At 38.2% G+C, this 27,855-nt stretch overlaps 1 protein-coding gene across 1 annotated transcript in view; it reads right to left on the bottom strand.

The window, feature by feature from the left end:
• Positions 1-27,855, bottom strand: part of MALRD1 (MAM and LDL receptor class A domain containing 1) — a 631,174-nt gene that overhangs the window by 36,713 nt on the left and 566,606 nt on the right. Inside the window, 2 exon segments of the mRNA XM_063780496.1 lie at positions 4,807-4,912; positions 5,009-5,088. Of these exon segments, the coding sequence (XP_063636566.1) occupies positions 4,807-4,912; positions 5,009-5,088 (186 nt within the window).

The following is a 27,855-nucleotide window of genomic DNA, read 5'->3' as shown; positions in this document are numbered from 1 at the left end:
GACCATCAACTCTTACTTGGATTTCTAGTCTGCTGGTCTGCCTTACAGGTTTCAAGCTTGCCAGTCCCCACAATTGCATGAGACAACTGCTTAAATCTCTCTCTCTCTTTCTCTTTGTCTCTCTGTCTCTATCTCTATATCCTATTTTTTTGTGTGTTTTTCTGGAGAAGCCAGACAAATACACTAGTATTTCACCTAGTGGTTTATGTATCTTCTTCTTTCCCTAGATTACAAACTTCTTAAAGTCTAGACTGCTTCTCATTCATGTTTGTGTTCATGTTGTCTAGCATATTGTAGGCTCATAAAAAATAAAGAATTACTAATGAATAAGATAGTCTTTTTTTGTTTTCTGGAGTCTCACTTTGTCACCCAGGTTGGAGTGTGGTGGCGTGACCTCAGCTCACTGCAACCTCTGCCTCCCAGGTTCAAATGATTCTCCTGTCTCACTCTCCCAAGCAGCTGGGATTACAGGCATATGCCAACACACTAGGCTAATTTTTTTTTTTTTTAAATTTTGGGCAGAGATGGGGTTTCCTCATGGTGGCCAGGCTGGTCTTGAACTCCTGACCTCAAGTGATCTGCCCATCTTGGCCTCCCAAAGTGCTGGGATTACAGTTATGAGCCACTGTGCCTAGACCAAGATAGTCTTAATGCATTAAAAATATCATTTTTTTCTAATGAACACCATAATTCTATAATAACCTTGCTGTAATTGCTGTTATCAAGATAGCTGTCTGCTTATTCACATGACTGCAGGCTGAAGATCTGAAGAGAATTCATCAGGCGGTTGTACAATTTGACATCAAGGAAAACAGTGAATTATCCTTTGCTCTGTGACATATTTGGTGTTGCAGTAGATCTGAATTTCTGACCACAAACTCAGGTGTTCAAGATATGATGTATTTCTTTAATTTCTAAAAATGTTATTAAATCTTTAAGTGAGCCCTTATCTTGCTGAGTTCATAAAAGCCAATCACATTTGTTACTTGGTTTACTTGGAACCCATACTAGGAATGAGAAAATGGGTAATGGGTTGAAAAGATCCAGGACCCTTAGTGGCACTGTTGATTGGCAGGGTCTCTGAGTCTTGCCTGAGCCCAGACTGCAGAGTTCCTTCATGCAGATGCAGCAGCTCTTGGCCCCTGTTTTGCACATCCTCAGTACATGGGATGCTTGGGCTAAAACATTAGTGCCACGAGTCCTGCCTCCGTATGTGATATGGTTCAGCTGTGTCTCCACCCAAATCTCACCTAAAATTGTAATAATTCTCATGTGTCATTGGAGTGACTTGGCGGAAGGCAATTGAATCATGGGAGTGAGTTTTTCCCATGCTGTTCTTATGATAGTGATTACGTCTCACAAGATCCAATGGTTTTATAAAGGGGAGTTCCCCTACACAAGCTCTCTTGCCTGCTGCCATGAAAGACATGGCTTTGGCGGCCGGGCACGGTGACTCATGCCTGTAATCCCAGCACTTTGGGAGGCTGAGGCAGGTGGATTACTAGGTCAGAAGTTTGAGACCAACCTGGTCAAGATGGTGAAACCCTGTCTCTACTAAAAATAAAAAATAAAAAATTAGCCGGGCATGGTGGCAGGTACCTGTAATCCCAGCTACTTGGGAGGCTGAGGCAGAAGAATCATTTGAACCCAGGTGGTGGAGGTTGCAGTGAGCCGAGATTGTGCCACTGCACTCCAGCCTGGGCAACAGAGTGAGACTCCATCTCAAAAAAAAAAAAAAAAGAAAGAAAGAAAAACATGCCTTTGCTTCTCTTTTGCCTTCTACCATGATTGTGAGGCTTCCCCAGCCATATGAAACTGTGAGTCCATTAAATTTCTTTCCTTTAGAAATTATGCAGTCTTGGTATGTCTTTATTAGCAGTGTGAGAACAGGCTAACACACTGTGTAAGCAAAGAAAGAATTTCCTTTGCCGTCCTGCTATCTTCCCCAGGCACCACCAGTAATGGCAAATCTAGCCCCTCATCTCTTTTTAGTCGGTGGATAATGTCATATATAAATATTTCAAATATATTCATATATTTTTTATTATACTTTAAGTTCTAGGGTACATGTGCACGACATGCAGTTTTGTTACATATGTATACACGCACCATGTTGGTGTGCTGCACCCATTAACTCATCATTTACATTGGGTATGTCTCCTAATGCTATGCCTCCCCACTACCCCCACCCCAAGACAGGCCCCGGTGTGTGATGTCACCCTTCCTCTGTCCAAGTATTCTCATTGTTCAATTCCCACCTGTGAGTGGGAACACGCGGTGTTTGGTTTTTTGTCCTTGCGATAGTTTGCTGAGAACGATGGTTCCCAGCTTCATCCATGTCCCTGCAAAGGACATGAACTCATCATTTTTTATGGCTGCATAGTATTCCATGGTGTATATGTGCCACATTTTCTTAATCCAGTCTATCATTGTTGGACATTTGGCTTGGTTCCAAGTCTTTGCTATTGTGAATAGTGCCGCAATAAACGTACATGTGCATGTGTCTTTATAGCAGCATGATTTATAATCCTTTGGGTATATACCCAGTAATGGATGGCTGGGTCAAATGGTATTTCTAGTTCTAGATCCTTCAGGAATCGCCACACTGACTTCCACAATGGTTGAACTAGTTGACAGTCCCACCAACAGTGTAAAAGTGTTCCTATTTCTCCACATCCTCTCTAGCACCTGCTGTTTCCTGACTTTTTAATGATCGCCATTCTAACTGGTGTGAGATGATATCTCATTGTGGTTTTGATTTACATTTCTCTGATGGCCAGTGATGATGAGCATTTTTTCATGTGTCTGTTGGCTGCATAAATGTCTTCTTTTGAGAAGTGTCTGTTCATATCCTTTGCCCACTTGTTGATGGGGTTGTTTGTTTTTTTCTTGTGAATTTGTTTGAGTTCATTGTAGATCCTGGATATTAGCCCTTTGTCCGATGAGTAGATTGCAAAAATTTTCTCCCATTCTGTAGGTTGCCTGTTCACTCTGATGGTGGTTTCTTTTGCTGTGCAGAAGCTCTTTAGTTTAATTAGATCCCATTTGTCAATTTTGGCTTTTGTTGCCATTGCTTTTGGTGTTTTAGACATGAAGTCCTTGCCCACGCCTATGTCCTGAATGGTATTGCCTAGGTTTTCTTCTAGGGTTTTTATGGTTTTAGGTCTAACATTTACGTCTTTAATCCACCTTGAATTAATTTTTGTATAAGGTGTAAGGAAGGGATCCAGTTTCAGCTTTCTACATATGGCTAGCTAGTTTTCCCAGCACCATTTATTAAATAGGGAATCCTTTCCCCATTTCTTGTTTTTGTCAGGTTTGTCAAAGATCAGATGGTCGTAGATGTGTGGTATTATTTCTGAGGGCTCTGTTCTGTTCCATTAGTCTATATCTCTGTTTTGGTACCAGTACCATGCTGTTTTGGTTACTATAGCCTTGTAGTATAGTTTGAAGTCAGGTAGCGTGATGCCTCCAGCTTTGTTCTTTTGCCTTAGGATTGACTTGGTGATGCGGGCTCTTTTTTGGTTCCATATGAACTTTAAAGTAGTTTTTTCCAATTCTGTGAAGAAAGTCATTGCTTGCTTGATAGGGATGGCACTGAATCTATAAATTACCTTGGGCAGTATGGCCATTTTCACAATATTGATTTTTCCTATCCATGAGCATGGAAGGTTCTTCCATTTGTTTGTGTCCTCTTTTATTTCATTGAGCAGTGGTTTGTAGTTCTCCTTGAAGAGGTCCTTCACATCCCTTGTAAGTTGGATTCCTAGGTATTTTATTCTCTTTGAAGTAATTGTGAATGGGAGTTCACTCATGATTTGGCTCTCTGTTTGTCTGTTATTGGTGTATAAGAATGCTTGTGATTTCTGCGCATTGATTTTGTATCCTGAGACTTTGCTGAAGTTGCTTATCAGCTTAAGGAGATTTTGGGCTGAGACGATGGGGTTTTCTAGATATACAATCATGTCAGCTGCAAACAGGGACAATTTGACTTCCTCTTTTCCTAATTGAATACCCTTTCTTTCTTTCTCCTGCCTGACTGCCCTGGCCAGAACTTCCAACACTATGTTGAATAGGAGTGGTGAGAGACGGCATCCCTGTCTTGTGCCAGTTTTCAAAGGGAATGCTTCCAGCTTTTGCCCATTCAGTATGATATTGGCTGTGGGTTGACAGAAATAGCTCTTATAATTTTGAGATATGTCCCATCCATACTTAATTTATTGAGAGTTTTTAGCATGAAGGGCTGTTGAATTTTGTCAAAGGCCTTTTCTGCATCTATTGAGATAATCATGTGGTTTTTGTCTTTGTTCTGTTTATATGCTGGATTACATTTATTGATTTGTGTATGTTGAACCAGCCTTGCATCCCAGGGATGAAATTTTATATATATATATATATGATTTCATATATATATAATTTCATATATATAAAAATTTCTATATATATGAAATTTCATATATATAAAAATTTCTATATATATGAAATTACATATATATAAAAATTTCTATATATATGAAATTTCATATATACTTAAATTTCATATATATATATATATATATATATATATATATATGCCCTCAAAAAGGCCCCTAATATAATCTGAAAAGTAAACTTCAGGCTTTAAACTAAAAAACGAAGAGCAATTCTTGTTAGGTAGCTCCTCTTTTCTGCCCAGAAAAATAAATCCATAAAGCAGCAAAACACTAAAGTTTCCTGCATGTAATATGGAGTGAAAGAAAAAAATAGCAAAGGAAATGTTGAAGAAAATTTTTCTGCTATGGTATATTTCATTTAGCAACTAAAGGCATCACTTATCTTATTGGTACCTTTCTGTTTGCAAGAAAACACAAGACTGCAACTGTGATGTGAGTCATCAGGAATGCTAATCCAATACCCAGGAGAGTCCATGTATCTGGAATTTTAAACCAAAGAAAAAGATAAATATGCAGTGAAATATATTACAGACCACCCCAAACCAAGCCATTTGTTTAGTCACAATGTCACCTACTATTCTGAGTGTATGTGAAGTCTGTAGTAGGAGGATTAAACTTGATATGGCATCGATTTCCTTTCCAGCCTTGTCTACATCTGGAAATGAGATAAAATGAAACAGTTGGAAAAAAGAAAAGTGAAAAGATATTTGAACACAACTGGCATGGGATAAAATCATGAATGTCAATAAATAACGAGATACTAGGAACATGGACAACTTTGATAAAAAAACAAAAACTTCAAGCCAAAGCAAAACCAAAATTAAATTGTATTATTTTCATATCATTGTGTAAGATAATTTTCTTCAATATTCATCTTCTTGACTTTATAAGGTAGAAACATGGTTTCCACATCGTTCTTTGTTTTTAAAAATTGACTCATTTTTCACCAGTGTCCAATATTACTTTACTTTATCCATCATTTGCCTCAAATCCAAAAGGCAGCACATTTTTCTATAGTGAAGAGATTCAAGTCATTTCAGGAAACTAACGGAGCAGATTCAAATTTTACATTACCATAAATACAAACCAAAGAACACATTTATTTCTCATTACAAAGGGATAATCCTTCAAGTGTTTAGATTTGGAAACAGGTTAATAATCTCATTTGATGTACTAGTAAATTCTCAGACACTTACTAGGGTTCCATCACCTTTGTTTTATTTAGAGATGTACATGATGAAACTTTTAACACTGGTACGGATGGTCTTGAGAAAGTTAAGAATGAAAGAGTACCTTCTGCCTCTAAGGGATAAGGTTTATTGCTAAGCAGTAAATGTATTGAAATTTTTCTGGTAGTATCTGAAAGTTCATGTATACACATTTGTTTAACAGCAGTAACAGGATACAAATTTCGAAGGGTTTGGTCAAATTTCCTGCCAACTTCACAGTACATGCTACAAAATAGGATGAAAGCGTAGCTTTTGAATATGAGTGTATAAAAACTGAGTGTTAGAAGCAATGCTTCTTCAGTACAATGTATTGAATTTTCACTTAATCTCTTTTAAATTTGAAAATTTGTATGCTCAAAAGTAATTCCTTCACAAAAGCAATCAGCTTCTTTAAATATAAAAAGCTTAGAGGTTCATGGAGGCCTATCAGAATGCCTTTCTTTCTTTAGCAAATATTATTTTTAAAGTAGAAATGAAGATAATTTCATTGTTTTAACGTTTCTGCAATTCAAGTTAAAATAAATTGGAATTGTGAGAGATTGGGGTATTTGTTTTTTTCCCTCACAATCCTTAAGATGCATTCCTTGTCAGTCCTCATTTGACCTTGTGAATCCTACTTGTCAATCTTTCACACGTGCACACACTGGTATGATCTAGAGATGGGGACACATTTTCACTCTGAGTTAATTCAATTCCTTTAAATGTTGAAAGTGCCACTTTCCTGGCATCAGGGCTACAGTAATGATCTTAGACAAATAGTACACGTTTGAATGTGCCTATTGATAAATTTTAGTGGAAAACTGTCTTAGGTTATCAGTTAAAAAAATAATGGAGAAACCCAAGACATATGGAGAAAGAATATGAATGCTGTCTGTCTGTCTAACTATCTATCTATCTACCTACCTATCGTTCTTTCATTCTATCTTCTATCCATCTATCTATTATCTATACTGCCTATTTATCTAAATGTATATATATTTATATTTATATATAAAACCTGGTGATGAACAAATAGAGTACTGAGTGGCCTTTTGACAGTTCTATGGAGAGTTCAACTAGACTGAAATAATTCTTATGTTAATTTTACAGAAAATACACATAGAATGAGGGATAAAACAAAAAATAAAGATAGAAAATTTGCTCTTATTGACAAAAGTTTGCCTATAAAAATAAAAATAACAGAAAGATTTGGTGAGAAATAAACCTCATCACCCATTTAGAGGCCCAGGATATTCTCCAATTCTGAACTTTGTAAAGACCTGTTGTCACATGGGTGACAGAGCAAGACCCTGTCTCAGATAATAATAATAATAGGCCGGGCACAGTGGCTCATGCCTGTAATCCAAGCACTTTGGGAGGCCAAGGCGGGCAGATCATCTGAGATCAGAAGTTCCAAGACCAGCCTGGCCAACATGGCGAAACCCCTTCTCTACTAAAAATACAAAAATTAGCTGGGTGTGGTGGCGGGTGCCCGTAATCCCAGCGACGTGGGAGGCTGAGGCAGGAAAACTGCTTGAACCTGGGAGGCGGAGTTTGCAGTGACTCGAGATCGCTCCACTGCACTCCAGCCTGGGCAACAGAGTGAGACTCCTTCTCCAAAAATAACATAACATAACATAACATAACATAACATAACATAACATAACATAACATAAAAAAATAATAATAATTAAGGTGTTTTACAAAGAAAATGTTACAGTGATTTTCTCCATTATTTTTCACATGGAATCTGGGTAGGGAAGCTTAGCTATCTTCCTCATCTATTTATTAGATTGGTGCAAAAGTAATTGCAGTCATTGTCTCTAAAAGGAATGGCCAAAAGCGAAATTACTTTTGTACCAACTTTCTCAATAGTAAATCAGTAAGATTTGTATAACAACAAAAAAATGTCTAATCCTGAAGGGATAAAGCAAGTATTTGTTTTTAAGTGGTGTGTTGGGTATTTTTATAGTTGGTTGGGGTAAAGGGTGAAGGCTCCTATAGAGAGAAATAGGACAAGGAAAGTGGATAAGCTCTGTGAAGGTAATTCAGTGGATTTAGGCTAGGCTGATGCCAACCAGAGAAAACCAGTGCAAGTGGGGATATTTTAGGCATAGCTGTGGGAAGCCGAGTGGCTAAGTGGGTTGGTGGGTGGGTATGGGAAATGCTGAACGATTGTCTGAGTCCAGAAAGAAGGATCTTAAAGGAATAGCACAGTGAGATTCACCTTACGAGCTTGACAATTACTTAAGGACTAGAAGAGCCCTTTGCAGGTAATCTCTTTGCTATTTCATGACTACACAAGGCTGAATGCAAATATGATTCTGCCCTTTGTGTAATGCAAAAAGATCCATAAAGACCATAAACATTAAATAATACTTGTACTAAGACACATCAGTCTAAATTAGAATGCTTGTTTGTTTTAACGTCAAGAAGAAAAAAAATGTTAGATACGATGTAATTACTTTGGCCATCTTATTATAGGAAATTATTAGAATCAGTTTTACTCATAAAATTAACAATTAAGCTTAATAGGAGGGAAAAAAATCCACTCGTTATTTTTTTTTTTTCAAAGAGCACTCATAAGTAAAAAGCATCCCAGGAGGACCTGATGTATTTTGAGCTTTTATGGGGCTCTACATTTTACCACTTCTTTTGTGTGTCTAGTAAGTGTGACTGTAACACTGCGGCATTTCAGCCTATTTTTTGAACTCTGGAAGTTTAAACTATTACCCAATGTATGTTGCACATGCTGTGGTTACCGCCTTCAAATTCATTTAGCCTTCCATCCTCACTCCCTTCCCTCCACAAATTGTATAGCATTTCCACGATTTGGTTGGGATTGTCACAGTAGGTCGCTAGTCAGATATTAACAGGGCAGGAGAAGGCAACCCTCCACCAGAAATGCCAGGTGACCATCAGGTGATTGTTAGGCAGTTGTTAAGCTGCCTCTCTAAAATAATAATTGGCCACAGCCGGAGCAAGGGAAAGGCAGTCTCCCATTGGATAGAAACACCTGAAACTGGAGATCAGCAGCTTCCTAATAAGATCTCAGGAGTTGAGCAAATGGGCTCACACATGCACACTAAGAGGCAAAACGGCAGTTTAACTGGTATATGACCTTCCTCTAGGGATGTTGGACTGGTAAGCGAAGAACGCCTCTAGTGAGCATGCGCACAACTGCAGCAAACACGCCATGCACGGCCACTCCCAAGCATCAGTGGGCCCCCACACATGCAGACAGCCCACCCCAAGGGAAGAATCAGGGGAGAAGGGATGCAAGACCCTGGAAGTATGCCAACATGTAAAACTCCAAGTCAAACGTCAAAATGTGCTCTTGATCTCTCAAGTTTCCCTCTTGGCCCTCTTCCAAGTGTACTTTACTCCTTTTCATTCCTGTTCTAAAGCTTTTTAATAAATTTTCACTCCTGCTCTAAAACTTGCCTGTGTCTCTCCTCTGTCTTATGCCCCTCGGTGGAACTCTTTCTTCTGCGAAGGCAAGAATGGAGGTTGCTGCAGACCCATAAGAATTCACTGCCTACAGTAACATACTTAGGTGCTGCATGACTCAGATACTCTCCATTGCTAACAGAATTGGATCCTCAACCCAATTCCTAGGGCCATGCCATTTTTCTTGCTGTAACTGGGCTCAGAACCACACCTATCACTGCACGGCATTGCTAATCCATGGGATTGGTTCACAGATAGACATGGATGTAAGTTTGTCCAGTAAGAATTCTGTCACAAAAGGGTACATTTCAATGGATAATTGTGGTAAGAGACCTATTCTCCCCAACTCTGATGTAAAACAGGAAGCATCCAGCTCTCTTAAGTTCAGGTACTCATCTGCTAGGCTGCTACAATAAGCAGCCTAGGGATAAAATCAATTGATAGGAAGACAGAGCCTTCAAAGTCATTGAGAAACAGCAAAATAACTTTGATGGCATTGCAAACTTTTCCATCAGTTCATGTTCCAAGCCTGCTCTGCATGTAGACTTTTAGTTGTATAAGTCAATAAATTCCTGTATCATTTGAGCCAGTTTGAATTGGGTCTTCGATTACTAGCACACACACACATCTACACACAAACTTTAATTCTTCTACTTCTCCATTTTTCTCCCTACAGCTCTGCTCATTAAATCAATAATCCTGTGTTCATAAAATATTTATTGAACATCTACTATGTACAAGGTACTCTACCAGATATGTTGAGGATATAAAGATGGACAAGCCATGGCTGGGGAATTTGTGGAAGTATGAACTTAGAAAGAAAATGAAAAATACATGTAAAAATAACTAAGATGCAAAATAGAAAATAAAATAGAAGAAAGATAAAGAAAAGTTCTTAAAGAGAGCATGAAAAAATTGCCTCATGAATCTTTGTTTCTCCAGACCTAGAAAGTAAAAAATGTGCAATCTCACCTGGGCATTTATGGACCATGTGATATATTAAATTATATTTATTCCAAAGAAGGAAGTGTTTATATATGTATACTGTAACTGTGCTTTGAAAAAATTGGTTATCCAAGTATATAGAAATCCTATAACTGATTTTTTCTGGAGAGATATATCCAAATATGAGTTGTTAATAGGATCCTACACTAACCTGCAGATTTACTAATTCTATATCATAGTATACTGATTCCATACCATGCTCAGTCTCTAATTTTGTAGTTTTAAAGGATGTGGAAGAAAAATTCCTTCAGAAGCAGTATGTTTCGAATATATTCCAGATTCGATTTATAATTTTGTTTCACAGTACATAGCCTTGTTTTTCTTTTTAGCAGGTTATGTTTATTTATTTATTTGTTTTTGAGTTAGAGTCTTGCTGTGTCACCCAGGCTGGAGTGCAATGGCACGATCTTGGCTCACTGCAACCTCCATCTCCCAGGTTCAACAGATTCTCCTGCCTCAGCCATCTGAGCAGCTGAGACTACAGGCATGCGCCAGCATGCCTAATTTTTGTATTTTTAGTAGAGACAGGGTTTCACCATGTTGACCAGGCTGGTCTCAAAATTCCGGCCTCAAGTGATCCATCTGCCCCAGCCTCCCAAAGTGCTGGAATTACAGGCATAAGCCACCATGCCCAGCCATTAGCAGGTATTTTTTATAGCAACTCATGTCTATCATGTTGAAAGGTGATGGTGTTGCTCTCTATTTACATTACATGCTTTAGAAATTATATAAAGCCCACCCAATAAGAAATATTTATTGAGCACTTGTTGTGTGCTAGACAAGATTCTAAATGCTTTCTCGATTTTTATAATATGATAATGTTACAAAGTCAGAATTATTTCCTCATTTCACAGTGGAGAAGATGAAGTCACAGAGAGATTGCGCTGTAAATCACCAAAGGGTGCAATCTGATGGAGATTTTCAACACTGGCTCTGTTGACTACACGGTTTTGCTTCACTAAAGTTAAAATATGCAGACATAAAAAAGAATGAGTTCATGTCCTTTGCAGGAACGTGGATGAAGCCAGAAACCATCATCCTCAGCAAACTAACACAAGAACACAGGAACAGAAAACCAAACATTGCATGTTCTCACTCATAAGTGGGAGCTGAACAATGAGAACACATGGACACAGGGAGGGGAACATCACACACCGGGGCCTATCGGGGGGTGAGGGACAAGGGGAGGGAGAGCATTAGGACAAATACCTAATGCATGCTGGGCTTGAAAACCAGATGACGGGTTGATATGTGCAGCAAACCACCACAGCACATGTATACCTATGTAGCAATCCTGCACGTTCTGCACGTGTATCCCAGAACTTAAAGTAAAATAAATAAATAAATAAAAGAATGTATAAAAAATCATTTGTAATGCTAATTAACTTTACAATTTTTATCTGTTATGAGAGCAACACTCTCATAACATAATAAATTTCTGGCTGTAAAGGTCTGAAAATGTCAGTTTATCACATTAAGCCTCATCCTGCAAACATCTCAAGATATAGAGAGGCAGCTGTGATGCTGGAAAGAGAAAGGAATGCAGGACTCAGGGCACCTGGAGTTCAAGCTAGACTCTGCTGCTTTCTAGCTATGTGGCTTTGGGAGAGTCAGGCAGATTCAGTTTCCTATTTACAAACTGCAGTAAGTGTCACTCTCAGAATGTGTATGAGAATTAAATATTACGATGCACATGAAAATACATTGTAGACTGTAAAGTGCTATGCCAAGCTATTTGCTACACAATCTTCAGCTTTCTGCTATAAATTCTGGTCGTGGCTTTTCCCAGCTGACCTTAGGCCCACATTCCCTAACAGCCTGGCCTGCCAGGGAGCTGGATCTAACAAAGGCAGTCTCCGATCCCATTGTGAGCATTTGGTTAAGACTTAGAAAGAGTAAAAAGTGACTGCCATAGTTTCTGTTTTCATGGCTTACCAATTCTGCCATTTTGAAAACTTCTTCTTTCTTTTTTTTTTTTTTTTTTTTTGGTAGAGATGGGGTTTCCCCATATTGGCCAGGCTGGTCTTGAACAACCTGGCCTCAAGTGATCTGCCTTCCTCAGCCTCCCAAAGTGCTGAGATTACAGGAGTCAGCCACTGTGCCCGGCCTCAAACCCATTTTGATGTCTCAGTAGGCTGGAGGCTTTTGATCATGTTACACAGGAAAGGGAAGAATCAGCAGGTGCTGAAGATGCTCAGGGCCTGCCATGTACATGACTTTTCCCCATGCCCAGGTGAGGTTTCTATCCCATCAGAAGGGCTCCAGGCGGGAGAAAGTACTGCTCTTCCAACTTAACTTGAAAGCTGCAGCTCAGATCGAGTGTTTTCTGGGCCATAGGCTGAGCCTCTGTCAGCAGAAGGGGAAATTGAGGTAATCCTCAGCAAGCCATTCTCATTGTCATGGGTGAATTATATCGCAACAAAATGAGAAAGCAAGAGAAGCCACTAAATAATCTCTGAGCCACAAAGCGCTAAAATTCCACATTGAGTAGCAGTGATTAATTTGCTTGGACTAATTTCTTCCACATCTAATTAGCTCTGGCATGTTTCATAATATTTATAAGTATTAGGCAGAGCCCACCTGAAAGAGAGAGATAAACATCCCGCTCCATTCATGCATAAGAGCCTGTTTTCTTAACATGAAGAGGAGAAAGGAAAAAATAAAATATAATTGGACGCTTTCAGCCACAGCCAACCTAATCAAATCTTTCTTAAATTCTAACAGGTCTTTTGCTATTAGTAGGTTATAATGAAGAAGTTTTTGAAATAACTTATTTCTGAGTGTGCCTGAGTGTCCCATTCATTACTCACTAACACCTGGAACAAAAACTCCTCCTACCCTTATTGTCATTGTGTGCCCATCTCAGCTCATTTGTCTCATTGTCAGAGAAAACAAATGAGGAACCTCACGTTTTCTAAGCATGGGTTCACGATTAATTTGGTAGGAACTGGCAGAGGGTTTACTCCAGTCTTTTACTCGACTTGAATTGTTCTAATAAGTCTAAAGTAAAAAAAAAAAGTTTTATTTATTTATAATTGTTCTAATAAGTCTAAAGTAAAATAAAGTACTAACACAGAGATGTAGTTATTCCATAAAATGTTGGTATCCCAGAAATTAGCTGGGTGTGGTGGTGCATGCCTGTAGTCTCAGCTACAGCTAATGTGGGGAGACAGAGGTAGCAGTGAGCTGAGACTGTGCCATTGCACTCCAGCCTGGAAACAGCAAGACTCTATCTCAAAAAAACAAAAATAAAAAGTGACATTTCCCCACAAAAACCCCATCCAAAGGTCAGTAGCCTTAAAGATAAAAGATAGAGAAAGTCATGAAGATGAGAAAGAATCAACGAAAAAATGCAGAAAACTCAAAAACCCAGAGTGCCTCTTTTCCTCCAAATGATCACAACACCTCTCTAGCAAGGGCACAGAACTGGGCTGAGGCTGAGATGGTTGAACTGACAGAAGTCGGTTTCAGAAGGTGGGTAATAATGAACTTTGTTGAGCTAAAGGAGCATGTTCTAACCCAATGCAAAGAAGCTAAGAACCATGATAAAACATTACAGGAGGCGTTAACCAGAATAACCAGGTTTGAAGCAAGCATAAATAACCTGATGGAGCTGAAAAAACACAACACAAGAATGTCACAATGCAATCGCAAATATCAATAGCCAAACTGACCAAGCAGAGTAAAGAATTTCAGAGCGTAAAGACTATCTTGCTGAAATAAGACAGGCAGACATGATTAGAGAAAAAAGAATAAAAAGGAATGAACAAAACCTCAGAGAACTATGGGATTATGTAAAAAGACTGAACCCATGACTGACTGGGGTACCTGAAAGAGATGAGGAAAATGGAACCAGGTTGGAAAACATACTTCAGGATATCATCCAGGAGAACTTCCCGAGCCTAGCAAGACAGACCAACATTCAAATTCAACATTCAAATTCAGGAAATCAAGAGAACCTCAGTAAGATACTCCAGAAGAAGACCAACCCCAAGACACATAATCAGATTCTCCAAGGTCAAAATGAAGGAAAAAAATGTTAAGGGCAGCCAGAGAGAAAGGCCAGGTCATCTACTAAGAGAAGCCCATCAGACTAACAGCAGACCTCTCAGCAGAAACCCTACAAGCCAGCAGATATCGGGGGGCAATATTTAACATTCTTAAAGACAATAATTTCCAACCCAGAATTTCATATCTGGCCAAACTAAGCTTCATAAGCAAAAGAGAAATATTAATAAAATTCTTTTCAGGCAAGCAAATGCTGAGGGAATTCATCACCACCAGACCTGCCTTCCAAGAGCTCCTGAAGGAAGAACTAAATATGGAAAGGAAAAACTGTTACCAGCCACTACAAAAACACACTGAAGTACAAAGACCAATGACACTATGAAGCAACTACAACAACAAGTCTGCAAAATAACCAGCTAGCATCATGATGACAGGATCACATTCACATATAACAATAGTAACTTTAAATATAAATCAGCTAAATGCCCCAATTAAAAGACACAGAATGGCAAGATGGATATACAGTCAAGACCCATTGGTATGCTGTATTCAAGAGATCCATCTCACATCGAAAGATACACATAGGCTCAAAATAAAGTATGGAGGGAAATTTACCAAGCAAATGGAAAGCAGAAAAAAGCAGGGGTTGCAATCCCAGTTTCTGGCAAAACACACTTTAAACCAACAAAGATCAAAAAAGACAAAGAAGGGCATTACATAATGGTAAAGGGGTCAATTCAAGAAGAAGAGCTAACTATTCTAAATATATATGCACCCAATATAGAAGCACCCAGATTCATAAAACAAGTTCTTAGAGACCTACAAAGAGACTTTTACTTCCACACAATAATAGTGGAAGACTTTAACACCAAACTGTCAATATTACACAGATCATTGAGACAGAAAATAAACAAGGATATTCAGGACTGGAACTTAGCTCTGGATCAACTGAACCTGATAGATATCTGTAGAACTGTACACTGCAAAACAAAACAATATACATTCTTCTTGGCACCACATGGTACTCACTCTAAAATTGATCATAAATTGGAAGTAAGACACTCTCCAGCAAATGCAAAAGAACTGAAATCATAACAAACAGTCTCTCAGACTACAGCACAATCAAACTAGAACTCAAGATTAAGAAACTTACTCCAAACCACACAACTAAATGGAAATTGAACAACCTGCTTCTGAATGATTCCTGGGTAAATAATGAAATTAAGGTAGAAATGAAGTTTTTTGAAACCAATGAGAACAAAGGGACAATGTACCAGAATCTCTGGGACACAGATAAAGCAGTGTTAAGCGGGAAATTTGTAGCACTAAATCCCCACATCGAAAAGCTCAAAAGATCTCAAATTGACATCCTAACATCAAACTAAAAGAACTAGAGAACCAAGAGGAAAAAAAACCCAAAGCTAGCAGAAGACAAGAAACAACCAAGATCAAGGTGGAACTGAAGGAGACAGAGGCATGAAAAAGCCTTCAAAAGATCAACGAATCCAGGAGGTGTTTTTTGAAAAAAACAGTAAAATAGACCACTAGCTAGACTAATAAGAAAAGAGAGAAGAATTAAATAGACACAATAAAAATGATGAAGGGGATATCACAACTGAACCCACAGAAATACAAACAATCATCAGAGAATAGTGTAAATACCTCTATGCAAATAAACTAGAAAATCTAGAAGAAATAGATAAATTCCTGGACACATACACCCTCCCAAGACTGAACCAGAAAGAAGTTGAATCCCTGAATAGACCAATAACAAGTTCTGAAATTGAGGCAGTAATAAATAGCCTACCAACAAATAAAAGCCCAGGACCAGTTGAATTTACCACTGAATTCTACCAGAGGTACAAAGAGAAGCTGGTACCATTCCTTCTGAAATTATTCCAAACAATTAACAAGGGAGGACTCCTCCCTAACTCATTTAATGGGGCCAGCATCCTCCTGATACCAAAACCTGGTAGAGATACAACAAAAAAAGAAAACATCAGACAAACATCCCTGATGAACATTAGTGTAAAAATTCTCAACAAAATACTGGCAAACTGAATCCAGCAGCACATCAAAAAGCTTATCTACCATGATCAAGGTGGCTTCAACCCCAGGATGCAAGGCTGGTTCAACATATGCAAATCAATAAGCATAATTCATCACATAAACAGAACTAAAGACAAAAATCACATAATCATGGATTGTCTCAATAGATGCAGAAAAGGCCTTCAATAAAATACCACATCCCTTCCTGTTAAAAACTCTCAATAAACTAGGTATTGATGGAACGTATCTCAAAATAATAAGAGTCATTTATGACAAACTCACTGCCAATATCATACTGAATGGGCAAAAGCTGGAAGCATTCCCTTTGAAAACCAGCATAAGACAAGGATGTCCTCTTTCATCACTCCTATTCAACATAGAATTGGAAGTTCTGGCCAGGGCAATCAGACAAGAGAAAGAAATAAAGGGTATCCAAATAGGAAGAATTACAGATTACATAATCCTATATCTAAAAAACCCTATCATCTCAGCCCAAAAGCTTCTTAAGCTGAAATGCAACTTCAGCAAAGTCTCAGGATACAAAATCAATGTACAAAAATCACAAGCATTCCTATACAACAACAATATATAAGCAGACAGCCAAATCATGAATGGACTCCCATTCACAATTGCTACAAAGAGAATACAATACCTAGGGATACAGCTAACAAGGGAAATGAAGGACCTCTTCAAGGAGAACTACAAACCTCTCCTCAAGGAAAGGAGAGAGGACACAAACAAATGGTAAGACATTCCAGGGTCATGGATAGGAAGAATCAATATTGTGAAAATGGCCATAGTGCCCAAAGTAATTTATAAATTCACTGCTATTCCCATTAAATGACTATTGACATTCTTCACAGAATTAGAAAAAAGCTACCTTAAAATTCATATGGAAACAAAAAAGAGCCAATATAGCCAAGACAATCCTAAGATAAAGAACAAAACTGGAAGCATCATGCTACCTGGCTTCAAACTGTACTACAAGGCTACAGTCACGAAAACAGCATGGTACTAGTACAAAAACAGAAACATAGACCAATGGAACAGAATCTAGAACTCAGAAGTAAGACCACACATCTACAACCAACTGATCTTTGACAAACCTGACAAAAACTAGCAATGAGGAAAGGATTCCCTATTTAATAAATGATGCTGGGATAACTGGCTAGCATATGCAGAAAACTGAAACTGGATCCCTTTTTTACACATTACATAAAAATTAATTCAAGATGGATTAAAGACTTAAATGTAAAACCCAAAACTATAAAAACCCTAGAAGAAAATTTAGGCAATACTATTCAGGATATAGGCATGGGCAAAGATTTCATGATGAAAATGTCAACAGCAGTTGCCACAAAAGCAAACATTGACAAATGGGATCTAATTATACTAAAGAGCTTCTGCACAGCAAAAGAAAGTATCATCAGAGTGAACAGACAACCTACAGAATGGGAGAAAATTTTTGCAACTATTCATCTGACAAATGTCTAACATCCAGAATCTACAAGGGACTTAAACAAATTTACAAAAATAAACCCCAAACAACCCCATTAAAAAGTGGGCAAAGGACATGAACAAACACTTCTCGAAAGAAGACATTTATGCAGCCAACAAACATAAATTTTTTAAAAAGCTCAACATCACTGATCATTATAGAAATGCAAATCAAAACCACAATGAGATACCATCTCACAGCAGTCAGAATGGCGATTATTAAAAAGTCAAGAAACAACAGATGCTGTGAGACTGGAGAAACGGGAATGCTTTTACACTGCTGGTGGGAATGTAAATTAGTTCAACCATTATGGAAGACAGTGTGATGATTCCTCGAAGACCTAGAACCAGAAATACCATTTTACCCAGCAATCCCATTACTGGGTATATACCCAAAGGAATATAAATCATTCTATTATAAAGATACGGGCTCACATATGTTCACTGCAGCACTATTCACAATAGCAAAGACATGGAGTCAACCCAAATGCCTATCAATGATAGACTAGAAAAAAAATGTGGTACATATACACCATGGGATACTATGCAGCCACAAAACAGAATGAGATCATGTTCTTGGCAGGGACATGGATGGAGCTGGAAGCCATTATCCTTAGCAAACTAACTCAAGAACAGAAAACCAAACACTGAATGTTCTCACTTATAAGTGGAAGCTGAACAATGAGAACACATGAACTCAGGGAGGGGAACAACACACACTGGGTCCTGTCAGGGGAGAGGGAGAGCATCAGGAAAAATAGCTAACACATGCCGGGCTTAATACGTAGGTGATGGGTTGATAGGTGCAGCAAACCACCATAGCACATGTTTACCTATGTAACAAACCTGCATATCCTGCACATGTATCCCGGAACTAAAATAAAATAATACAATAAAACAGTGACATTTGTATGTTCCAGTTTAGAAGACATTATAAATGTAAACAAGATAACAGGATCCAATACTTTTCCCTGATTCAAGATAATGGGGAGAACACATTTGGCTGCATTATTCAAACTTAAAGGAATCATTAAGTCAATTTCAAATCATGACATTCCAGGCATCAGAAAGAGATAAGAATTTTATATTAAAAAACTTGTAGGTTAAAAAATATGTCCAAATTCTCATATTCACTCCATCACTTTATCTTAGTCATGACTGTCCCATCAATTTCGCCTAAATATCTCTAGGCTACTTTGTCCTGCCCATCCTGAATCTGCCATGTGGCAAAGGCCCTCATCACTCTAGTACTGTACCAGGCTCTGAACTGCATTTCCTGACTCCAGACTGATGTCACGTGGTATAAGTTGCCTGACTCAAAACCTTTACTACTTTCCCACAGCTTTTAGAATCTTGTCCCTATGAGGTGGTTTTACATACAGGCATCTTGTTATCTGGCTTCTCGCTGGCACAGCTAGTTTCATCTCAATTCCTCCTTGACTCACAAACCCTCTACTCTTATTCAAAGCCCCTTCCCCCAAGAAACATACTCTCATACTTCAAGGGCTTTCCACGACATCTGTTTTCATTGGCTGGAAGATGGCTTCACTTCTTATCAATCTTGCTCACTCATCTTTACCTTTAAGGATACAGACCAATTATCATTTATCTCTGGAAGCCTTTCTTTGTGCCTGTGCTTTAGACATGCCATCCTTGGTCTCATGGAACCCAGCAAACTCTATGACAGTGCTTAATCACATAGTACTGCCCTTGCCAGTTTCTTTATCAATCTTTGCAAGCTATATGCTTTGAGAAGATAGGATCTATACCTGTTTATTCTTGTACACTGCAATTAGCACAAGCTTGTCCATCAATATTTACTGAAAATATGCATTACCATCACAGTAACAGTAGTTAACATTTGGACAATGTGTTACGGTTAACAAAGCACTTTTTTGGAGTACATATATTATCTCACTTAATAATTAAAATAATCACTTACAATTTTAGCATGCATCAGAATCATCTGGAAAGTTTGTTAAAACACAGATTATTTAGTCTCCTCCCCCGAGTTTCTGATTCATTAAGTCTGGGGTGGCCCAATAATTTCATTTCTAACACTCTCAAGTAATGCTGCCTCCGCTGGTCTGGGGTACACACTTTGAGAACCACTGCCTTAGAACATCCCTGTGAAACGTTAAATGTTATTCCCAATTTACAGAGGAAATTGAAGCTCAGAGAGCAATGGCTTTGTAAGTAGTAAATTCAGGGCCTCTGAACTGCTTGTCTGCTTGTCATTGTACCATGTGAATATTAGTGAAATGGTAAATTTATTTCAGTTCTTCATAAAAGGCAGTTTATATATTATCAAATTCTGTCCTTAGGAGATTATAATATGAAAACGCAAATCATGTGCTCCTGTGTGGTTTTTATTGAAATTTTCATTTGAATTGGTAGTCAAGTTGCATAGAATTGCAAATGTAGGAAGGAAGCACATTTCAACATTTTTTCAAAATTATTACAGTACAGTAGAAATAACTTTAATTACTTGAGTAGAAATGCAGCAGATAAAAAGTGTTCTTCTTTTCCCTCTTTGTTCAAACAGGTTGATGGCACAATGTTACGGCTGAGATGATACTAAAAAAAAGTTTTAGTTTAAAAAAATGTCCTGAAGTTGGTGTTTTGAGCTTCTATTTCTCCTGCCTTTCCTTTTTTTCAAGCTGTTATGAAGTAATATTTCCCTAGAGCTGGATAGAAAAAAAAAGCAAGAAGAAATAGAGAGGAAACTAAATAATTCAGAAACTGGGCAATTGAAAATGGCTGCAAGTCAATAGAAACCAGTCTTGTTTTAAGGTGAAGAAGGTGAAGGCATTAAATTTTTGCTGTGGAGTGTAGTCCTTCCAAGAAACAGGTTTTTGAAATTTTTCTCCTCTTTTCATAGGAAGTCTGAAAAATTTTTCCTTTAAAATGTATATTCTGGCCTCTTATTTCCAGTAAGATCTTATTCATGTTTTCTCTTTATCACTTGAAATATACATAAAAGCACACAAATAAACAAAAATGAGAATGTTGAAATTAGAAAGAATGAGCAATGAATTGCTGGGCTCTGGAAGGAAGGAATTTCTACCAACTGCAGAATCTGTGAGGGGCCAGGCTGAGAATCTATGAGGCTCTAAGACTCTCTTTGACCTTTTGGGAAAACAAGGAGGTTCTCTACTTGCTCAACTAAAACAGGAAATTTTTCAATGGCTTTCCATCAGACGGAGATAAAAAGTGTAAACTCTGAACATGTTGGCTAGCGAGTAATCATTGAGTACCTTCTATTTGCTAGGCTTTGCACCAGGTTGTAGGCATCATATCCTATCAAACCATGTGCTTTCTGGCCTCTGAACTTACTCACTGGAGATGAGGTTACGCCATTCCCTAAATATACTAAGCTTATCCTTTTCTTAGTGACTTCATGTTTGCTCTTTCCAGTGACAGATACACTCTACCCAAATCTTAGACTATCTTGCGCTTTCATGGAATTGAGGTCTTAACTCAAATTATACCCTCTCAGAGATGTCTTAGTCAACAAGTCTAAGATAGGCCACTGCCATCATCTCTTCCCCATCTCTTTTGGATATCTGCTTACCCTAATTCTCTTTATTGCATTTTTTACTACCCAAACCTTATGCACACACACATGCACCCAGATACATACATGCACACACATATAAATTATGTATATATATTTAAAATATATTTGTAAGTATAATAAAAGTACTTAAATATCATGTACATATATTAAAATAGATATATCAATAGAAATCTGAAAACCTGACCAAAATGAATGATTTTAAAGAGACACTATAAATCATAAAAAAGTAACAGAAACTGTATAAATCCATGATAGTTCAATAATATTTATGATACTGAAAAATTCTTACCACATGCTTCAATCTAGGCTATTTGGCTGTTTGTTCTTTCAAAGTTTCAGGAAAAGGTAATCTTCATGCTATACATTTGGAAAATAAGTCAATATTTGCCTGGTAATAGAAGCTCAAAAAATCTTATGCACAGAAGAAAATCTGAAAACAGTGTCATTTATAGATGTGAACATCTTAACTAAATTACTGGCAATCTGAATATAAGAGTATATGGTGCTGCAGCATTTAGTGAACACTGCCTCTTCCCTCACTATACAGTTCTAATCATATAAGGAAAAGGCAAATAATTTTATTTATTTATTTATTTTGAGACGGAGTCCCGCTCTGTCACCCAGGCTGGAGTGCAGTGGCACGATCTCGGCTCACTGCAAGTTCTACCTCCCGGGTTTACCCCATTCTCCTGCCTCAGCCTCCTGAGAAGCTGGGACTACAGGCGCCCGCCACCATGCCCGGTTAATTTTTTTGTATTTTTTTTTAGTAGAGATGGGGTTTCACCATGTTAGCCAGGATGGTCTCGATCTCCTGACCTCGGGATCTGCCCTCCTCAGCCTCCCAAAGTGCTGGGATTACAGGTGTGAGCCACTGCGCCCGACCAAAGGCAAATAAATTTGTATAAAAAGCAGAGGACCTTGTGGGAGAGAAGTAAAAATATAGCAGAAAATCTAATGTCCTAAGTTATCAACAGACTACCTCCAATAATATTTCCACCAAAGAGCACTGTACTTAAGAATTTCCTCAAACTCTTAGTGAATAAATAATCCTCATGTTATATAAGCTCTTCTAAACATATAAAATGAGTAAAATCAAAACTATTTTCCTATTAATGAAGAATCTCTTAAGATATATTCTGGCCTCCATCAATTTACTGGTGAATTATCTCAAAAATGTTTAATAAACAGGTAATTCTCAGGTTATATGTACTCTTTTAAAAAGATGAAGGCTAACTGATAGGTTTCAAAAAGATATATATTGGTTGGGTCCAGTGGCTCACACCTGTAATCCCAGCACTTTGGGAGGCTGAGGCAGACAGATCACCTGAGGTCAGGAGTTCGACTTCAGCCTGGCCAACATGGCAAAACCCCTTCTCTACTAAAAATACACAAATTAGCCGGGCATGGTGGTGTGCACCTGTAATACCAGCTACTCGGGAAGCTGAGGCAGGAGAATTGCTTGAACCCAGGAGGCGGAGGTTGCAGTGAGCTGAGATGGTGCCACTACACTCCAGCGTAGGTGACAGAGAGAGACTGTCTCAAAAAACAAAATACAAAAAAAAAAAAAAAGCTATATATCTCTGTTGCATCAATCAAATATAACACATCTACAAAGTCATAGATCAACCTGAAAGTTGATCTATGCAGTAGATAATCTCCTATAAAAGAGTCTAAAGAGCTGGTAGTAATATAATATTATATATATAGAGAGAGAGATTTAAGAGCAATTCCACTGTTTATATATCTTTGTTGTTAGATGATTTAATGATCTCTGAAATCTTCACACCCTTGGACAAAATGAAAAATGATGGTCTTTAATGTGTAACACCTGTGAAGATGGGGCTGGAGGTGACAGAGATGTGGACTCTCTGGAATAAGAATAGGGTGGCATGGCTAACAATGGAAGAAAAATGAGTCTCCTAGGAACTATTTCATGTTGTAATAGTCTCATAAGTTTTAAGGACAATAGGACATTTACCACCTGGCCTGTGGACACTCTAGTTGGTTAGGGCAAGAGAAAAATTGGAAAAAAGAAAAAATGAAAAAAAAAAAAAGGCAGAGTGAGAGATGATTGCTGATTGCTACCAAAGAAAGGTTGCCTTATCTTCTGCTTAGGGTTCAGCAGTTTCTGTCACAATAAATCCTGGTACCAAGTGATTTTGCCCCATCCCATCTACAGAGCAACAGGAATTTTCTGTTAAATTAAAAATGTATAGAGTTTTCATTATTTCCTGAGCATTCTACCACATTTTCCAGGAAACAAATGGACACTAAAATTCTAATTTTTAGGCAATGGATACGTAGCATGTATTGGTGGTGTTTGTAGCGATAAATATTTATTTATTATTTATTTTTTTGAGATGGAGTCTCGCTCTGTCACCGAGACTGGAGTGCTGGAGTACAGTGGTGCCATCTCAGCTCACTCTATCCTCCGCCTCCTGGGTTCAAGTGGTTCTCTTGCCTCAACCTCCTGAGTTACTGGGACTACAGGTGCATGCCACCACACTTGGCTAATTTTTATATTTTTAGTAGAGATGAGGTTTTGCCATGTTGGTCGGGCTGGTCTCGAACTTCTAACCTCAGGTGATCCACCCACCTTGGCCTCTCAAAGTGTTGGGATTACAGGTGTGAGTCACCATGCCTGGCCAATATTTAGCTATTTTTGTAGCATGTTATATTTACATATGTAACATACACACAGATTGGTGCAAAATAATAAATGTATATCAGCATGGGATTTACATTCCATATTTATACTAAATAGAAGGGGTTTTAAAGTTTAGATTTTAAAAATCTATTCAAGTAGTCCTCATATTGTACATTCCACAGTGTGTACTATACATTTTATGCTAAAATATCTTTTAGAAAATCATTGTCTTATCCTGGCTAACATGCTGAAACCCTGTCTCTACTAAAAATAAATAAAAAATAAAAAAATTAGCCAGGAGTGGTGGCGGGTGCCTGCAGTCCCAGCTACTTGGGAGGCTGAGGCAGGAGAATGGCGTGAACCCAGGAGGCGGAGCTTGCAGTGAGCCGAGATGGTGCCACTGCACTCCAGCCTGGGCAACAGAGCAAGACTCCATCTCAAAAAAAAAAAATCATTGTCTTGTTGAGAAATAAAGATATTATAGTGACCAAAAATATTTATTGAAGGCTAGGTGCTATGTATTAAGAATCAGGATAGCAGCACAAAAGATAAACTCCCTGACTTCACGAAGTTTACATTTTATTGAAGGGAGTGTGTGTATGTGTTGAGAAAGACAATATGCAAAGATAAAAGTAACTAGGTTGTTGGTGGAGTCAGGGGTGTTGCAGTGCCAGTGTGAGGACCAAGTTGGAAACAGCAATGTGGTCAACTCTTTCAAGAAGTTTTATCATGAAATGAATAAGACGAATCTGTTGGAAGCTGGAATAGGAGTGGGGACAAGTGAGGGTTGTTTTGTGTTTTTCTTGTTTTAGGGTGGCCACGTGAATCTGCTTGTTGATAATTCAGCAGACAATTCAGTAGAGTGACTAGTGTCTGAAAAAGAGAGCAAGGCCATAAAGAAAATTCTTGGGAAGAGGAGGAGGAATGGGTTTCCGAGTGTTGGAGGCAAAGGGTCTTTTCTGAGGGAAGACATGGATCACCACAACAGGTGAAGGCTGGCTGATGGGTTTGCTGATGGAACAACTTGGGAATTCTTTGACAATGAATCCCTTAAGAAAATTCATGGGTAAATAATTCGCAGAAATGTGGAGTGGGAGGATTGAGGGGATGAGAAGAAAGCATACATTTGGAGTAATTTTTAACTTCCAGAAAGCATTCAAACTAGAAACATGTAGTGAAACTTTAAGGCAGTGCTGAATGCCTATTTAAGGTTATAACTATGTGTGTGTGTGTGTGTGTGTGTGTGTGTGTGCACGTGCGAGGGAAGAGGGCATTATACTTTATTTTAATTATTTTATGCATATTGTTCAAAAATTCAAGTTGCACTAGAAGTCTTGAGCTCTGATGACAAAGAATTTTGATTTCTTTGTTTCTTCTAGTGTGAACCTCCATTTTGATAAATAATAAACATGCGTGAGGTTCTTTATTTTATTGTTATAACCAAAAATTTTTCTGTATTATATAATCAGCAGTTTCTTATTCACTCACTGCCTCCAAGCAGCCTCTCTCTACCACCTGATATTATTAAATTCATATTCAGAATTTATAACATTATTACTACATAAATAGTATGGTTTACTGCTGAGCCAATAGCGTTATGAGGATTAATGATCACTTATTTTTAAATTTTTTTCTGGAGTTAATTATCTAATTTATTTTCATTTGCTCAGTTCTCTATGCTTTATGGCTAATTCCTAAACTCTCCAACAACTTCTCAACACAATTTTGTACTAAATTAAATTATTAGATAAACTATGAGTACCCTTTTCCTTTAGGAAAGGGAAATTTATAAATGTTTTAGAAGAAGACTTCCAAAACCCCCTGTCCCTTCGCTCCAACCTGAAAGGCTTGCTCTCAGGGTCTTCCCCTTAACAACCTGTAGGCCTTCTCTCGAACATCAGCCCTGAGTCCCACATCCCAGGTCTTCCTCTTCCTCAGTTTCCTCCCTCATTTTGCTAGAGTACAGGATGCATGGGAGGTTAATTTCTAAAGATTGTTTGTTTCAAATACTATGTTCATACTCCATTTTTAGTTTGGTTGGCTTTGGAACTCAGGTTCAAAAATTATTTAATCTAATGAACACAAATCTTCTAGCTTCTAGATAGCTTCTCCATGAACTTCTAGCTTCTAGAGAGCTTCTCCATTATCTTCCAGCTTCTAGATAACTCTATCATCTTCCAGTTTCTAAGAAGATCACTCCAGTATCTTCCAGCTTCCAGTGATTCTTTCAGTATTCATGAATCTTTTTATGTGGACAGTTACATTCACAGATAATCTTTATGGATAGTGCTGCCATCTCAGTTTCCCTGAAATTTCCCTGTGGAGGGCCTTGGAATAAATATTTCCTAATTTATTGTACCTGGAAGTTAGAGGCCTTCATCAATCTGGGGAAATTTTTCATTATTTATTTTACCATTTTCTCCCTGGTCCATTTTCTCTGTTCTCTCTTTCTGGAATTTCTACTATTTGGATATTGAACCTTCTGAATTGACCCTTAAATTTTCTTTTTTTTCCATATTTTCCTTTCCTTTATACTCTTTTTTTGGAGGAGAAGGGGTTGAATTTATATTCCAGTATTTTTGTCAATGTCTAAAATTTTCGAGTGTTGTATTATAATTTCCTAAATCCCTTTTTTCCTCTAGTCATTACTTTTTCACAGACTCCAGGTATATATTCTAACTCTTTGCACATATTAAATAGAATTAAATGTTTCTCTTCAGCTCTCTATGTCATTTCTGTTTCATCAGGGTTATATTTTTCTATCAGAATCTGTTGATTTATTAGTTGTATCTGACTTTCTTATTAGTGGCATTCTCCCACATTTGGTTATTCTCAGCTTTCTGGGTGCATTGATGACTAAAGCCCTGAAAAAATGATCACTGGATGTCTAGCATGGGCTGGACTGGGTGATTGAAGGGCTATGTTTTAGGTCACCAACCTCCCTTTCTTGGTGCATGCCCTATTATAGAATTTTCGAGGCTTCATTCTGGTGTCATTTCGCCTCCCCATTGAGAAATACTTCCATCTTTCACTCTGTGGTGACAGTGGGAGTTTGGCATGGGGAAGATCTAAGAGTGACTGCTGGTGTCCCAGGAACCAGGGAGGAAATGAAACAGGTTTCTCTTCAATAAATATGAAAATGGGCAATTCTTGGATGCTATGGTCTGAATGTTTGTATCTCCCTAAATTTATTTCTTGAGAACCTAATTACCAATTGGATGATATTCAGAGGTGGGGTCTTTGGGAGGTGTTGAAATCATGAGGGTGGAGCCCTCATTAATGGGATTAATGCCCTTATAAAAGAGGCCCCAGAGGATTGCCTTGCACCTTCCATCATGTGAAGACACAGCAAAAAGGCACCATCTATGAACCAGAGATCCAGAGATTGCTCACAACAGACACTGAATTTGCCAGCAACTTGTCCTTGGACTTCTCAGCCTCCAGAACCATGAAAAAAGAATTTGTGTTGTTTATAAGTTACCCCTTCTATGGTGTATCAGGCCATCATTACATTACCATAAAGAAATACCCTGGGTAATTTATAAAGAGAGGAGGTTTGATTGGCTCACAGTTTTGCAGACTGTACAGAAAGCATGGTGCTGCATCTGCTCAGCTTCTGGTGAAGCCTCAGGGAGCTTTCAATCATAGCAGAAAGCAAAGGGGAAGCCAGCACATTACATGGTGAAAGCAGGGGTAAGCAAGCAGTGGTAAGCAAGAGAGAGAGAGAGAGAGAGTGGCAGGGAGGTGCCACACACTTTTAAATAACCAACTCTCATGAGAACTCACTATTGTGAAGACAGCACCAAGCCACAAAGAATCTGTCCCCATGACCCAAACACCTCCCACCAGGCCCCAACTCTAGCATTGGAGATTACAGCTCAACATGAGATTTGGGCAGGGACACAGATCCAAAGTATATCATGTGGTGTTTTGTTACAGCAGCCCCAAAGGACTAAAACATTGGAACAGTACCTCATA

This window comes from Pan troglodytes, chromosome 8 (genome assembly GCF_028858775.2).
Source record: "Pan troglodytes isolate AG18354 chromosome 8, NHGRI_mPanTro3-v2.0_pri, whole genome shotgun sequence".
NCBI lineage: Eukaryota > Metazoa > Chordata > Mammalia > Primates > Hominidae > Pan > Pan troglodytes.
This window is presented reverse-complemented; position numbering and strand designations above follow the sequence as displayed.